Source organism: Bubalus kerabau, chromosome 6 (assembly GCF_029407905.1).
Source record: "Bubalus kerabau isolate K-KA32 ecotype Philippines breed swamp buffalo chromosome 6, PCC_UOA_SB_1v2, whole genome shotgun sequence".
Lineage (NCBI taxonomy): Eukaryota > Metazoa > Chordata > Mammalia > Artiodactyla > Bovidae > Bubalus > Bubalus kerabau.
Genome location: NC_073629.1, coordinates 8,333,550 through 8,350,096, shown reverse-complemented (window position 1 = coordinate 8,350,096; position 16,547 = coordinate 8,333,550). Strand labels below are relative to the sequence as shown.

Here is a 16,547-nt window from a genome sequence, read left to right as displayed (position 1 = left end):
CCTGAAACCAACACCACATTGTAAATCAACTATAATCCAATACAATTTTTAAAAACATTTAAAAATGGATCTTATATCTAAATGTAAGATCTAAGCCTATAAAGCTTCTAGAAGAAAACAACAAAAAATCTTAATGACCTTAGATTTGGCAGAGATTTATTAAGTGGGATTAAAAAGCAATATATAAAAGAAAAAAAACTTAGAATAAACTGGTAAATTGGACTTCATAAAAATTTTAAATGTTTGCTTTTCAAAAGACAATGAGAAAAAAAAAGGCAGTGAGTGGTGATCATTTTGTGGTGTGTAGAAATACTGAACCACTGTGGTGCACCTGGAGCTACCACAGTCTCTAGGTTGATTATACTTCAGTAATAAAAATAAGAAAAGAAAAGAAGCACCAGACCTCACACACAGACAGACAAAAACCCGACAAATACATACATGCAAATTCATTTGGATGATACCCCTCCAAAAGAGACAATGATAAGAAAATAAAATGATGAGTCAGATTGGGAGAAAGCATTTCTAAAACATATCACCCCGTAAGGGACATATATCTAGAATTTTTAAAAGCCGAAACTTTTACCACTCAATAATAAGAAAATAAACAACCTAACTTTAAAATAGGAGCAAAACATTTGAATTAATACTTCATTAGGGCCCCAGGGGGATGAGGCACACCGTTATCGCAGACTCTGACATCATATTCAGCGCCTGGATTCTCGAAAAGTATTTCTTCATGTGCGACACAAGGTTCTTTGCTTCAGCTCTGAGCAGTGGGGGCAGAGGACGGAGAAAAGGGCAATAGAAATGCTTTCAGGATGGAGGCCACTGTGTTCTTGCCTCAGCCTCAGGTCAGTCCGAGACATCTGACCCCAAGGGCCTGCCCAGCCTCTGACTGCCTGAGGCAAAGAGGGTCCTTGGCCTGTGCCACCTTTAAAACGTGACACCGCCAGCTTGTTCAGGGTCCTGTTGCTGCACAGAGATGTGGGCCGTGCTGTTTTCCCCTCCAGGACGGAGCTGGGTTGGAGAGTCTGCCTGCCAGCAGCCCAGGGAACACTCTGCTGGGCAGGAGTTGCTCCTTCTGTTCCTCCAGCAACCCCAGAACATAAGACTGCCTGCCTGCACCTTATTTTTAACTAAATGCGACTGAAAGCAGAAGAAAACCAGTCAGATTGGCAAGGCAGCAAGCACATTAAATGTAAATCATAAACTCAGAAACTCAAACAGGTGGGCAGTGGAAGTCGCACTGTTGGCTCTGGAGCCTGGTTTAGATTTGTCCCTGTTACCTAATTTACACTTTGACTTCTACAAAAAAAAAACAAACAAACTTCATTAAAGAACATATACAGTTAGTAAATAAATACACGAAAAGATGTTCCATATCATTAGTACATGGATGTTTATAGCAGCTTTATTGATAACTGCCAATCCTTGGAAACACTAAGATATCCTTCAGTAGGTGAATGGTAAATAAACTGGCATATCTAGACAATGGAATCCTATTTAGAGCTAAAAAGAAATCTGCTATCAAGTCATGAAAAGGCATGGAGGAATCTTAAAAGACACTGCTAAGTGAAAGAAGCCAGTCTGGAAGAGCTATGCAGTGCATGATTTCAACTACATGACATTCCGGAAGAGGTCAAACTATGGAAACAGTAAAAATATTAGCAGTCACCAGGTGTTGCAGAAGTGGACTGATGAATAGGCAGAGCAGCGAGGATTTGTAGCGAAAATATCTGTATGTTACTATATTGATGGATACATTTGTCTAAAGCTGTAGAATGCACAGCACTAAGGATGCAGTCTAAAATAAACCTGGGATTTGGGGAGATTATGGTGCATCAGGCTTGTCAGTTTTAACAAACGGACCAGCAGGGGATGGCAGCAGCGAGGGATGCCGCGCCTGCGCGGGGGCGGGAGGGGTATGCGGGCTCCCTGCAGTTTACCCTTTGCTGCGAGCCTAAAACCACTGTGCACAAGAGTTTTTAAACACGAAACACACACACACACCCCTGACCTGAAGGGTTCTAGAAAAGGTATTAAGAACTTTTTGTCCAAGCCCAGCACAAGGCTAATAAAGAATTCACAAAAAAAAAAAAAGAAGAGAAGAAAGTAAATCTCAAAACAATGCATCAATTTAATAAAAGTTCCAAGTGCGAAATGATTACAACTATAAAATAAAGGAGTGACACTTTGCTATGCACCAGAGACTGAACACAACATTGTAAACCAACTATATTTCAAATATAAATAATAAAATTTTAAAACAAAAAATAAAATAAAGGGAGTGATAAATACAAGATCAGGATTGTGGTTGATTGTCACCAGGAAAGAAGATAATGAAATCGGAAGGAACCCACACAGTGCTTCAAGGATAGTGGTAATATTCTATTTCCTCCACTGAACCAGGTACAAAAGTCTTCATTGCCTCATTATTCTTTATACTGTCATTTATCTTTTCTAATTTTTTTAATCTACTCAATTAAAAATAAAGAAAAAATAAACATCACCTGCTTGTGACAAGCCAGGAGCAGTTGGGAATTATATCAAAGGTCTAATTAGTATTGGGACGGAATGAGGACGGAGACTTGCCCCCCTGATCTGTGAAAATTCTGGGGTGATCTTTATGGTAGGACTAACTCAGTAAACTGAGATCAGCCTCCATAAGCAAGTAACAGGCCCAGTGTTCCTCTTTTCCCAGTGATTCACACCTGTTCTAAATATTTCATGGATCAGACTTCACGTGAGTGAAATTTTCCAGAGGCTTAGAAGAAATTTTAGCGTAAAGAATGTGATCGCTTCATCCCACGTCTGCAGGGGCCTTCTTACGTTCCATAATGAGAGTGGGATCCTGTGGGAGCTGATGGAAATGGTGTGTATAGATGAGGGTCTCCATCTAGGTATGACTCAGTGGTAAGGGCAGTTAAGGAGAAGTCGGGGACATGAGAATGGAAAGATTTCTGGTGTTACTGTGGAAGCTCCTTACAGACCTAACTCCGAAGGTCTGTAATTTACAGAGTGTTAGGTCTGGAAGTTCATCTAAGCACATTTAATTTTCTTAATTTTCATTAGGGCTGGCCTAGACTTCTCTTCCTCTTCTGAGCCTGTGGGTTCTTTCGCGTCACATCACCTGCGAGGCTTACTGCCTCACTGCTTCTCCCCACACCCATATTCACCCCCCACTCCCACTGCATTCCCTGGGGCCACCTGCAAAAAAAATTTTGTCTCTCAGATAATGGAAAATTTATTTTAAATGCTTATTTTAGCTTGAGAAGTACCCGCTCTGTCAGGCCTCTGTTGCTAATATATCTGTTCTGACGTGTGGTTTTTGCACAGTTGAAGGGTCATGCTGACTCTCCTTCTGCCTTCAAGCAGGACTGCCTTCCCCCATTTCTGATGGCTCGTTTCATCTCTGAGTCACCAACTGAGGGCCGGGTGGGTATCATGATGGGAAGGGGAGAGTAGCGTGGTCCCTGGGAAAAGAGGCCTGGGGCCCTTCCATTGACGAGATCTCAGTCCAACATATTCAGAGGTAGGCACATGGTTCCCATAAGGACCCCTGGAGCTGAAGACAGATGCTGTGGCCTTCATGTTGCCCTTGTTCCTGACTCTTCTCAGATTTCTCAGGCTATCAGATGCCCTCTGTCTCTAATTTCTTCAGGATCAGTGGCTTGAGCATTGGCCATGAGCCTGAGCCCTAAGCTTACAGATAGGGCCTCTGGAAATTGACTTTCTTTTTTCCTCTGCTCTTTCCCAGGAGTCCCTCTTTGCCTTTTACTTAGATTCCCAATGAGACTGAATAGTCTTAGTTGTACTGTAGAAAAAGAGAGCTGAAGCCTGAGTCTAGAAAAATTTGTATACAAATTTGTCTGGGCTTTGGATGTTAGGAGCATGCTGCTGCTGCTGCTGCTAAGTCGCTTCAGTCGTGTCCGACTCTGTGCGACCCCATAGACGGCAGCCCACCAGGCTCCCCCGTCCCTGGGATTCTCCGTGCAAGAATGCAACCAGGGGGCTAATCTCTTATGTAATTTGGTGCCATTACCAATTGGACAGACAGGAAGTCAAACCAGCCCATCCTGTAGGAAATCAGCCCTGAATATTCACTGGCAGGACTGATGCTGAAGCTCCAATACCTTGGCTACCTGATGTGAAGAGCAAACTCATTGGAAAAGACCCTGTTGCTGGGAAAGATGGAGGGCAGGAGGAGAAGGGGGCAGAAGAGGATGAGATGGTTAAATGGCATTGTGGACTCAATGGACATGAGTTTGAGCAAATTCCAGAAGATAGTGAAGGACAGGGAAGCCTGGTGTGCTGCAGTCTGTGGGGTCACAAAGAGTTGGACACAACTGAGTGACTGAACAACCACCACCAATCTTCTTCTCCCTTCTGTCCTGCTCCAGTTTGATTACTAGAAGCATGTAAGACTTGGAACAGGACAAGATAGGACACTTGAATTCTCACCATTGCTCTTCCTGTGACTTTCTGTGTAGCCTTCAAGCAATTTCCTGACTCCTATCCCCAGTTATTTCACTGGTGACATAAAAGATTCTTGCACTGATTCTGCCTAGAGTTTGTGAGGGCTGGAGGGAGAGCAGACTTTGAAACATGCTTTCCAACATGCTTTGAAAGGTCTCTGAGCTCTGCGGGGGAATTCACGAACAACTGGGAGGGTGATCATGTCATCCACACCCCTAAGGGTGCCGATGGTGCTGGAACCAACCTGGTCAATCTGAAGGATGAAAGTCAATTGCAAAGTTGAAAATGGGCCCCAGATGCAAGGAGATCAGACAGTTAGACTTACTTCCTCTTTTCTAATTTGAGGGGTTTCGTGTTGAAGAAAATCAGTGTGTTAGAAGCTGCAGGAGACCTAAACGCAGTTACCACGAAGCTAAGCTCTGTCCTCATGGCTGGAGTCTTCTACTTTTCTCCTGCTTTGCTCTGGGCAGCCCAGATGCTACTGGGTAAGTAAAATCTTGGAATTTGTGGAAATGGAGATATGTCGGACTTTAGGGAAAAGACCCAAAGGAAAGCAGCATGGACTAACTTCAGCTCTCAGAAGCCAGGTTCAGGTGGGCTATGCCAGTGTAAGCAAGTTTCGCGTGCGGGACTGAATGGCTCTTTCTGAATGGTATTTTTTTTCATCCTAAAAGTCCCCTTGACTATGATGCCCTCTCTAGCTACAATCTCAACTCTTTCTTCCTTTTCTCAGATAAATCTTTTGAAAGAGTAGTCTGCATTTTTGCTTTCTATTTCCCCACTTGTCACTCACTCTCAATGACTGCAGTTTGGCTTCCTCTGGACTCAGTTTTGGCCAGAGTACAACACACTCTCTTCAGACACTTCACACTTTTAAAATCTTATCCTGCTGGACTTCTCTGCTGCATTGGGTACTGCTGATCACTTATTTTTCCTCGGCAATCTCTATTCCCCTGTCTTCTCTTTGTACTTCATTCATGTATCTCTCTTGGTCCCTTTGGTGGCTTTTCTTCTCTTTCCCTTAAAGACTGGCATTTTCTACAGTTGCCTCCTCGCTGCCTTAGCTTTTAATTTACAGTCTCCTTAGTGAAATTATTTGTCTAATTTTACCGCCACAACTGTATAATTAAGAGTTCTAAGTGATGCATCACACCCTAATCATGTTTTTGAGTTTCACAGTCAAACATCAAGCTTTGCACAAGACATAGCTACCTGTGCGTTTCAAGATATCTTAGCACAATACGACCAGAGTGGAACTCATTGATCCTCTTGGTGCCTCCCGCTCCTAATTTCATCCTTCTGGTTTTTTGACTGCACTGTGTGACTTGAGGGATCTCAGTTCCTTAACCAGGGGTTTAACCTGGGCCATGGCTGTGAAAGCCCGGGATCCTAGCCACTAGACCATTAGGGAAGTCTCCAAATTTCATTTTTCACCGTTTTATCTCAGTTAATGGTATCCATCCAGACATCTGGGTCAAAAATTCAGAGATAATGTAGATTCCTCCCTCTCCTTCATCCTCTACACATGATCAGTTATCAAGTTTGGCAAAGTCTACCTTCTAAGTTGGTCCTAGATCCGGTCTCTTTCCTGAAACATGACTAATTGTATCTACTAGGAGAATCCCAGGGACAGGGGAGCCTGGTGGGCTGCCTTCTGTGGGATCTCACAGAGTTGGACATGACTGAAGCGACTTAGCAGCAGCAGCAGCGGCAGGACAAGCCCTCATCATTTCTGTCTTGTGCTAGTCCAGCGACTTCCAACTAATCTTCATATCTCAGCCTTGTGTCCTTGAAATAAATTTGGACTCTGCAGCCAGAGTAATTTCTAAAAGTCAAGTCTGCCAGCCAAAGCTCCTTATCATGGCATTCAAGGTCCACAATAACTTGGCCCTGTTTCAACCTCTTCAACCTCTTCTCTCACCGTCTGAGCCTTGCAATAAATCCCAACCTGCTTATGTTTACCCGCCAAACTCTTATTTATCTCCAAAGTTTGTTCATACTGCTACTTCTGCCTGAAATGAGTCCCGTCTCCCTGCCCCCGCCATTGCTCCCTGGTACTCTCTCGCTTACAATCTTCTGGGCATCCCTAAAGACTCAGCTTAGGTGGCATCTTTACCAGGAAATCTTCCTTGAGCCCTTCTCTCTGCTTTGATGGCTGCCTGTGCAAATTCTTTCTTTTTACTTTCTTCCTCCTCTGAAACAATCTCTTCATATGCCTGTGCCAGCCACTGAACTGAGAGTTACTTGTAGGCAGGGACAATGCCTTTTTGTTTGATTTTTAAAACTGTATCTTATTTATCTTTGAATTCTCAGCACCCACATTTCCCCTACACAATAGTTGTGTTGAATTGTTTTATTGAACATACAGAAACAGGACTGGGTGACTGGATTATGACACAGCAGTGGTATTGTGGTGAGAAGTCCAGACTCAGAATCAGATGCTCTGGTTTCAAGCCACTCTTCTTTTATTTACTAGCGCTGTATCACTTGGAAAAGCCACTTTTCATATTTCTGAACTCGGTTTTCCTATCTATAAAATGAGAATAATAATGCCTGTCACGTAGTTTATTGAGTCAAAGTGCCTGGTAGCCTAACAACATTTTATTTTACAAAAAGAAAAGAGGCTGTGTCCAGTTGAGTGAAAGTGGAGGAACTGAAAAGAGGGTAGCAGGGTGATGAAGAGGGCTGAGAGGGGATCGAAAGAAAGCACCTGCTGCTGATGTAATGAGGATTAGGAAGTAGAGACCGGCCTTGCTAAGAGAAGTTACAGGTCAAAGAAGAGTACTGGGACTTTGCAAGTGAAAGGGAGCAAAAGCAAGTGGGACAGGAAAGAACTGAGAACATGTGAACGGCCATGGGCCCAAGAGAGGGAAAGAAGCATTAAGAGGGTCAAGAAGCAGTCACAGAGATGAGAGATTTACCTAGCCTGGGTCAGCCATGGAACTAAGAGGTAGAGTGAGGAAATGTGGTGGAAAAGCTATAACACTAAGTTTCAACCCCCAAGCAAAGAAAGAATTGTTTCATAGCTACCAGTACAGACTTGGAGTAGAGGGTCAGGGGTAGAGGGAAAGACACAGGATGGGCTCTACTGTTGCCAGGGAAGGTTCAAGGGACAGAGGACATTAAGGTAAAGGAGACTGAAAAAGGAAGACCTGAAAGGAGGAGCCAGGAAGGAGGTACTAAAAGCTAGTTGGTAGATGACATATTCAAGGATGAAGAGCAAAGTGAATCTGGGAAAAAGAAAATATGGAAGAAAGCCCCCAGAAAGGTCTGAGGACTAAAGTAGATCATGTCTGGACAACAGGTAAAAAGAATACTGACTTTGGGCTCAGATGTACCTGACTTTCTTGCTGTACTCCTTACTCTTTTTTAAAATTGGGGGTAAATGAATTGGCTTTTCAAAATCTGTCCATTTATTAATAAGATTTATAAAGTGGGGGTGAAATCACATGCCTAGAAATCTTGTGAGATTAGTGAGATGAAGTGTGAATGTACCTGGCAATGCCTGACACATGGTAGACCCTCAACAAATGTTAGAATCTGATCTCCTTTCCCTCTTGTCCTGTGTCTGTCTGCTCTGGGGTCCTCTTTGTCTTTGACATCTGGTTTCCTGCACCTGCAGCTGGATGTCATGCTGGTGAGCTCACCATTCTCTCCCCACCCCCTTCCTCAAACCCACAGTCCACTCACTGACTGCACGCGGGAGCCAGTGAATCAAGTCAAATGTGTCCCTCTTAGAGAGCCACATGGGTCTCTTGGGAAAAAAAAAAAAAAGGTTTTGATGTCTTCTTGCTGCTAAGTCGCTTCAGTCGTGTCCGACTCTGTGCGACCCCATAGACGGCAGCCCACCAGGCTCCCCTGTCCCTGGGATTCTCCAGGCAAGAACACTGGAGTGGGTTGCCATTTTGATGTCTTCTTACTCTATTTTAAAACGCGTGATTCCCCAAGGAGAGGGAGGAACCGCTGTGGAGAGCCATTTCCTGTCCTCCTTCTCCAAGCTGCAGCATCATTTTCTGGTTCTTCTCCAACCATGCTCTCCGCAGCTGCCAGTTTTGAGGCGCTCCAGTGCAAAGGACCAGCCAGCACCCAGGACAGCATGTGCCACCCTGAGGATGACTTGACGGAGCCAAGGGAAGTCAGCTTCCAGGTCAAGGGCTACACTTTCAGTGAACCCATCCACCTGATTGTGTCCTACGGTGAGGTCCTAGAAAGGACAGACTAGTGCTCTCCTTTCAGCCCCACAGCCCACTCAGGAAGGTACCCCCAGGAAACTGGCCATGGGAAGAGATACCATCTGCTCCATCTTCAGCCCAAGAAGCCAGGGTACCCTCTGTGCTAGACCCTAGAGAAGCTGTCCCACACTCCCAACCAGAGGGCAGATGGCCTGGCCCCTCAGAGAAAGACTAGAGGGATCTCCTGTGGGCAGGCTGAGAGAGCTCCCAAGGGGCAGTAGGTCACACTCAGCTTTTGCTTTGGCCCACAGACTGGCTGATCCTCCAAAGCCCAGCCAAGCCTATATTCGAAGGAGACCCTCTGGTTCTGCGCTGCCTGGCCTGGCAAGACTGGCCACTGACCCAGATCACCTTCTACCGAGATGGCGCAGCCCTTGGCCCCCCCGGACCTAGCAAGGAAATCTCCATCACTGTGGCGCAAAAGGCGGACAGCGGGCACTACCACTGCAGCGCTGTCCTCAGGAGCCCTGGGCCCGGGAGCCCGGAGACGGCGTCTCCTGTGGCTCTCACGGTTCACGGTAAGCGCTAGACGCGGTGTCATCATGGTGAGGCAGGCGGGGAAAGACAGAGGAACTGCGAATGTCTTTCGCTGGAGATGGCAAGATCACCGAAGGCCTAAGCAGTAGGCTGCTGGCAGATGCCCCAGGTGGCCTTCAGGAGGAGCAGCATCTTAGCATTGCCTGTCCAAGCCCTTCAGCTTGACTCCGAGCTCAACATGTTTCCTTCTGCTCTGTCCTACAGCTCTGTGCTCCCCAATGTTCACTGACTGGATGTCTGGCTTACTGTCAGATTTGCCCATCTCTAGATCTTCTCTAGTCCTGTCTATTGAAGAGTGAGACAACTCAAAAGGTTCAAATGGAACTTTCTAAGAGAAGTCCTTCTTGATCTAGAAATAGAGGAAGGAAAGTGGGACCGGGGTTCTTTGCTTGCCGGGGGCTCATCTGAATGAATGGCTGAGCTCCTCTTTCTCACCTCTCTCTCCCCCAGAACTGTTTCGAGCCCCAGTTCTCAGAGTCACACCCTCAGCTGAGCCCCAAGAGGGGAAGCCAGTGACCCTGAGCTGTCAGACAAAGCTGCCCCTGCAGAGGTCATCTGCCCGCCTCCTCTTCTCCTTCTACAAGGACGGCAGGGCAATGCGTAGCAGGGGCCCTTCTCCAGAATTCCAGATCCCCACCGTGTCAGAGGCACACTCTGGGTCCTACTGGTGTGAAGCAGCCACTGAGGACAATCAAGTTTGGAAACAGAGCCCCAAGCTGAAGATCAGGGTGCAGGGTGAGTTTGTGTGTGTGTGTGTGTGTGTGTGATGGGTGTGAAAAAGCAGGATGGAAGGCGATAAGACAATTGGGTCCGTGAGCTAGGGTTTGGTGTAAGCAGGTTAAGAAAGGACACACAGGAGGCAAGAACAATAAGCCAGAGTCCCTGGTGGTGGAAAAAAAAGCACAGAGAGGCAACTTCTCCCTCAGACCATGGTGTACAACTCACCAAACCAAGACCTGAGCCAGCAGCTACTGCCCTGTAGACTTGACACTCCCTTCATGAACTCTGGGCATTTGTAGCAACAGAGTTTCTAGAGTGAGGATGAAGTAGGCTGGAGTTTATATTCAATTCTAGGAATCTCCGTCAAGAAGGCTGCATTTGATCTGAAACATACCCATAGGAGGTATCCAGGGTAGGGAGGGTGCTCAAGTCATGTCATAAGGAAAATAATGGAAGGGATGGGAGAGGCTCATCTTGAAGAGGAAGTGACTCATGCGGCCAGCAGAGGTGTCCTCAAAACACTGAAGGCTGGCACAGGATAAGGAATTACACTAATGTCAGGTACATTAGTGTAGAAAGCCATGGCAACCCACTCTAGTATTCCTGCCTGGAGAATCCCCATGGACAGAGGAGCCTGGCGGGCCACATTCCATGGGGTGGCAAAGAGTCAGACACGACTGAAGAGACTTAGCATGCATGCATGTACAATAAGAGATTGACCTAGGACCAGTTACCTGTTGTACAACATGCCTGTTGGAAGGAATTCAATTAAAAGAGGAGGAACTGGCTAACATCCATAGCCCTTTTAATGATAAGGCCTCCCTGTGGAAGATTTTCAAGCAGAAGAAATGCAAGTTTCTTCAGATTGGAATTTGGACCAGAGCCCTCAAATTTTTGCTGCCACTGGGCTCCAAAGCTACTTTCAGAGAATAAGAAAGATTGACCAGAAGTATGAGGGTAGGACGAGAGTCAGACTTCACTCTGTCTGTGTCTCCTGCCCCCTAATCCAGGTCCCTCCAGGGCTGCTGCACCCACTACCTTGACTCCAGCTCCTCAGAAACCAGATGCTCCAGAAACTACTTCTACAAAGCTCCCTGGGCCACTGCCTCCACTTCCCACCCCTTCTTCTAAGGATCCAGACTCCTTTTCCCCTCTGCAAGGCCCAGACCCTCATCTGTATCACCAGATGGGTGTTCTCCTCAAGCAGATACAGGATATGAGAGTTCTCCTTGGTCACCTGGTCATAGAGCTGAGGGACTTGTCTAGCCACCTGAAGCTTGAGACCACAAAGGGTCCTGCCAAACATGAATAAATAATTCACTTGCCGTATTGCTTGACTACCCCCAATAAATCCAGTTTTTTTTTTCCTAGTTTTCATCTTTCTGTTCTATACTTATGCATAAATGGTTTTACAGGTTGCCCCAGTGTTTTGTTAGAGAAGCAGAGATAGGTGAGTATAAATAAATTTGTACCAAGTTATACCTAGAGTTTAACTATAATTGTGTATTCTGTCTTAACATGAAGACATATCCTGCTTGATCTAGAGAGTTGCCTTCTGTGGCCCAGACCAGAATCTGGTGAATGAAAGAGAAGCAATGAGATAGATTTAATGCAGCAGTCTCAACCAAGGGCAATCTCTTTCCATCCTAGGGGACATTTGGCAATGTCTGGAGACATTTTTGGTTGTCACATGGTGGGGAGGGTGTGCTGCTGGTGTCTAGGGATGTTATTAAACATCCAGTAATACACAGAACAGCCTTCCACAACAAAGGATTATCTGGTCCAAAATGGCAATAGTGCTGAGGTTGGGGAATCTCAGCTTCACATAGGTGTTGGACTCTGAGATGAACTTTTGCCTCTCTTACTTAATTCTCTCCCGCTAGCCTTAATTCAGCAAATATTAATTACATGCTGGTGTTTTCTGGCCTCTGCTACATGCCCAAATTGATGCTATGTTAAATATACCTATAAAACAGTGTTTCTGTCTATAGAGGGTTTACGATTTGAGATGGAGGGATGGTAATACGCCTACCCATTAAGCAATTAAAGCAGGTCATATACAAATTCCCCACAGGATCCTACTGAATTATCATGCTTGATCACAGAAATATGTGATAAAACGTAACACTGCTGGGCTTCCCAGGTGGTAAAGAACTTGCCTGCCGATGCAGGAGACTTGGGTTCGATCCCTGGGTCACGAAGATCCCCTGGAGAAGGAAATGGTAACCCACTCCAGTATTCTTGCCTGGGAAATCCCATGGACTGAGGAGCCTGAAGCATTACAGTCCACGGGCTCACAAAGAGTCAAACATGACCGAGTGACTAAACAAAAACAATAGCACTGCAGAACAGCAACTATTTAATTCATCTCTGAAATATTTTTCTTTAAAAATATACATAAATTGATTTTGGTACCGCAATAATACTTTTTTCTATGCTTGGACTGCTACTGTGCATTCTCAGCCAATGAGAGCTAGCCTGACATACTCTACAGTAACCTTTGCTCTGTGAGTTAGCCCTTCATTTTATGACCTCAGCCAGGGAGGACTCTACCATATTATCTTAAATCACGTTGTGTGAAGTTATTCAGTGAACGGTTTTTTTCTGCTGTTTATTCTGTGTGCAGTTTGGACCCACAGTGATTTACAACGATGTGTATTTGATTGTTCCAGAAATGCCACAAAGAAACAGAGGAATAGAATCACGTTGAATGTTAAAATTCAAGTTTTCTGGTGGTTCCTGTGTTCTGCTTAGTCGCTGACTGACTTAGTCGTGTCTGACTCTTTGCGACCCCATGGACTATAGCCCGCCAGGCTCCTCTGTCCATGGAGATTCTCCAGGCAAGAATACTGGAGTGGGTTGCCATGCCCTCCTCCCTGGTGGTTCCTAGCTCCCTCTAAAATGCCAGTTTTATGGTGATTCCTATCATCTACAAGGGGAAAGATCAAGAAGCAAATGAAAATGGGTAAAAGTCCACAAGTATCACTATAGCATGAGGGGATGGATTAACAAGTGTATGAGCGGGAGTTGCAAGAAATGACGACCAGAAATATGTCATTTGGGAGATGACCAAAGTGGCAGCTCAGGTGCCAATGGACCACACTGAATATACCTTCAAAGGCTCTGTGTTAAAGCCATTCTATACGGAATTGATTTCAACGAGTGGTGCCACAGTCATAAATGCATCCTGCAAGCCTGCACTAAATAAGGGAGTCATGTCCAGATAATAAAAGCTCTCAGAGAAAAAATAAGGACGAAATGGGTGTAGCTGGCTAAGTGTCTCTCTTCTGTACTCCTCATCCATGTGTCAATGTGCACCTTTATCATCACACTGCATTTTAATTTTTTTACTATCTTATTTCTAGTCACTAAAAGGTGAGCTCATGGAGGACTTCTTGAGCTGTTTCACATTGACTCATTGGTGTCTAGTTTAATGAGGGATATTTAAACTCTCAGTGAATTGTGGATCATCGAACTGAATTGGGTGTCAGCATAATAAGGGAAGCATTGGGAAGAAGCTGGGAATTAAGCTATACCTTAAAGGATGAGTAGGACATCTAGTATCAGCAAAATGTCCAGGTTCTCCCCTAGAGGACCCAGATTAGGTCAAGAACTGGATGCCCCCGGGAGAGAAACTGCTATCATCAGGGATAAGAAAGGCAAGAACAGAAAAGAAGGCGTGAGAGGGAGAGAGCTTTTACCTGTCCTCATCTGTCTGTCCAGCCTGGGGAAATTGGAAAAAGGCTGGCAAAGAGGAACTGTTATACTAGATTGGGTTTATGGCCTGTGCATGTAGGATTCTGTAACCCAAAGAGGCCTTAATGCAGCTGCACCGGATGTTATCTCTGAAATAAACGTTAGATACCAAGCACACCTGTTGTCTTGTAAAGTTGAATGCTTTTCACTCTATAACCCAGAACTTCATGCCTGAGTATACATACTGACTAGTATCTATACATGTATACCAGAAGATATGTACAATAGTGTTCATAATAGCACTATTTGTAAAATCAGAACTTGGAATTCAATTCAGTTGTCCAACAGAAAAAATGGATAAGTTGTGCTATCTTCACAGAATACTATACCACAGAATAAATGAACCATAGCTACAATGCAGCAGCATAAAAGAATATTAGGAATATTAATATTCAGTGAAAAAAAAAACAAGTCCCAGAAGATACCATATGGTATGATGTCCTTTATACAAAGGAATATATTGTTTAGCCATTCATTCATACACATGATAAAGCTTTTTAAAAAAGCACAAAAATGGAAACATCATGGTCAGGATAGTAGTTACCTCTGAGGAGCTAATGGGAGACCACTGAGGAGGACCACACAGGTAAATATAAATTATTAATCAAAAAAATCTTCTTGGAGTAGGAATTTAGAAATAATATATGTATATTTCTCTAAATCATCTTCAGGTTCCTTTATGTTATCTGCTTTTGTCTTTTCTTACAGGTAATAAGAAGCCAAGTTTATTACCTACAGTGTGAAGTAGTTCTTTATCGATCTCCAAGTAATCTCAACTTGCTAAAGACTGCCCCTGGTATACTGTTAGAATTGCTGGATTTGGTAAACCTTTTTTTGTTGAGCTTAAAGACATGACTATAGATGTTTCACACGTTTTCTCAGCCAGACAAGACAGCTAATTTTTGTCAGTACTGAAGTACCTTCATTTAATGTGGTATTTATATGTACAGTACTGTGCAAACTGTTTTAAGAAAAAAAAATTTAACATGAACTCTGCTTTAAAAAGAGAGTTCAGTGGAAGTTTATGAAGAAAATCTGTCTTCATACAGATTTGTAGTTGCATTTTAAGAGACTTTTTGTATAATTGTGGATATTCTTCTTTGATGCTACATGAGAACTCAACAAGAATAGTTTTTAAACATTGAGTTGCATTATGGAATTGAAGCCATGTCAACATGCATTTCTTCCTGTTTTTGGCTGTGGTGGGTCTGTGTTGCTGCATTAGGACTTTCTCCAGTTGCGGCGAGTAGGGGCTACTCTCTGGTTGCATTGCAGTGACTTCTCTTTGTTGCAGAGCTCCAGCTCTAGGACGTGCAGGCTTCAGGAGTTGTGGTGCATGCGCTTAGTTGCCTTGTGGCATATGGGATTTTCCTGGACCAGGGATCGAACCCTTGTCCCCTGCCTTGGCAGATGAATTCTTAACCACTGACCACTAGGGAAGCCCTCAACAAGCATTTCTTACTCTGCTGCAATAAAATTCATTGGTTCTTTTTGTACTTTAAATAGATCTTTCATTCATGTGTTGGCAGTTGAAAATATTTGTTCACAAAGTTATAGAGATCTTTTAAATGTTGATAGCATCTCATTATATACAATATTTTAAAAATCAGATTCAGTATTAACAGAAAAGTCTTTAATTACTGGGAAACTGTCAAGCTCATGATAACAAATGCAAGTTTTTCTAAAGCTCTACTTTTCATTTGAAATCTGGAATTTCACCATTGGCAATAATTACTGTCAGATGTTTTCCTTGAAGTGACAGTCTCACTTGGTTCACTTTTAAGAAAATGTCTGAGAAATACCCAAGTCTGAATGACTACAGTTTTTCAGTCATTTTTTAATTAAAAATGAGCTGGTTCAACTCAGAACTCAGTTGTGTAAGAGCTTTCCCTGAAGACAGTCATTGTATTTCAGTATGGAACAGAAGTGCATACTTCCTATTTCAGCACACAAAATATTTTAAGAGATGTGTACTTTGAGCTCAAAATGTAACAAAGTTATTTTTTAAATGATTTCATCAAGGTTTTGTTCTGTTTTCTTACTGTGAGCGCACAACATGACCGTGAAAAATACAGTTTGGTGCCGCTGCCTTCAACTATGCTTCAGATCTAACAGTTTTATCCCCACTGCTTTGTGCCGTCTATGCAAGCGTCAACCTAATGAAACAGGCAAGGGACTCTTAGCAGGGTGTGAGGCTAGTGGTAAAGAACCCACCTGACAATGCAGGAGATGTAAGAGATGTGCATTCGATTCCTGGGTTGGGACGATCCTCTGGAGGAGGAAACGGCAACCCATTCCCGTATTCTTGCCTGGAGAATCCCATGGATAGAGGAGCCTGGTGGGCTACAGTCCATGAGGTCACAAAGAATCAGACGTGGCTGAAGTGACTCAGCACACAAACATAATTTTGACTTCGCAGATCCTCATTGGAACCCCCAGGTACCTCTAGACCAAACTGAGAATTACTGAACTAGATGAATCTTAAGGCCCAGCCTGACATTACGCTCAAAAATCTCAATATTTACGCATTTCTGAAGAGAAGAACCCATTTACTTTTCGATTCCTTAATCATTCTCTAGGACGGAGGAGCCTGGTGGGCTGCAGTCCACCAGGGGGTCGCGAAGAGTTGGACACGACTGAGCGACTTCACTTTCACTTTGCACTTTCATGCATTGGAGAAGGAAATGGCAACCCACTCCAGTGTTCTTGCCTGGAGGATCCCAGGGACGGGGGAGCCTGGTGGGCTGCTGTCTATGGGGTCGCACAGAGTCGGACACGACTGATGCGACTTAGCAGCAGCAGCAGCAGGTATAATAGAATAAT

At 44.2% G+C, this 16,547-nt stretch overlaps 1 protein-coding gene across 2 annotated transcripts; it reads left to right on the top strand.

Moving 5' to 3' along the window:
- Positions 1-1,985: 1,985 nt before the first annotated feature.
- FCRLA (Fc receptor like A) lies at positions 1,986-15,957 on the top strand. 2 transcript variants are annotated; one of them, XM_055586709.1, is made up of 6 exons: positions 1,986-2,875; positions 4,825-4,964; positions 8,523-8,675; positions 8,963-9,229; positions 9,699-9,983; positions 14,433-15,957. In XM_055586709.1, the coding sequence occupies exons 2-6, from the start codon at positions 4,907-4,909 to the stop codon at positions 14,465-14,467; spliced, it is 798 nt and encodes a 265-aa protein (XP_055442684.1). In that variant the 5' UTR covers positions 1,986-2,875; positions 4,825-4,906; the 3' UTR covers positions 14,468-15,957. The 2 variants fall into 2 exon arrangements, with proteins under 2 accessions (XP_055442684.1, XP_055442683.1); XM_055586708.1 differs by lacking the exon at positions 14,433-15,957 and adding an exon at positions 10,979-11,375 and having other exon boundaries at positions 1,987-2,875.
- Positions 15,958-16,547: the final 590 nt, after the last annotated feature.

What these genes read in the sequence shown, in the direction of transcription:
- FCRLA (XM_055586708.1), top strand. Translation starts at nt 4,907, where the DNA reads ATGGCTGGAGTCTTCTACTTTTCTCCTGCTTTGCTCTGGGCAGCCCAG. An exon ending in TGTGGCTCTCACGGTTCACG is followed by an intron (nt 9,230 to 9,698) that starts GTAAGCGCTAGA and finishes TCTCTCCCCCAG; the next exon opens with AACTGTTTCGAGCCCCAGTT. An exon ending in GCTGAAGATCAGGGTGCAGG is followed by an intron (nt 9,984 to 10,978) that starts GTGAGTTTGTGT and finishes CCCCTAATCCAG; the next exon opens with GTCCCTCCAGGGCTGCTGCA.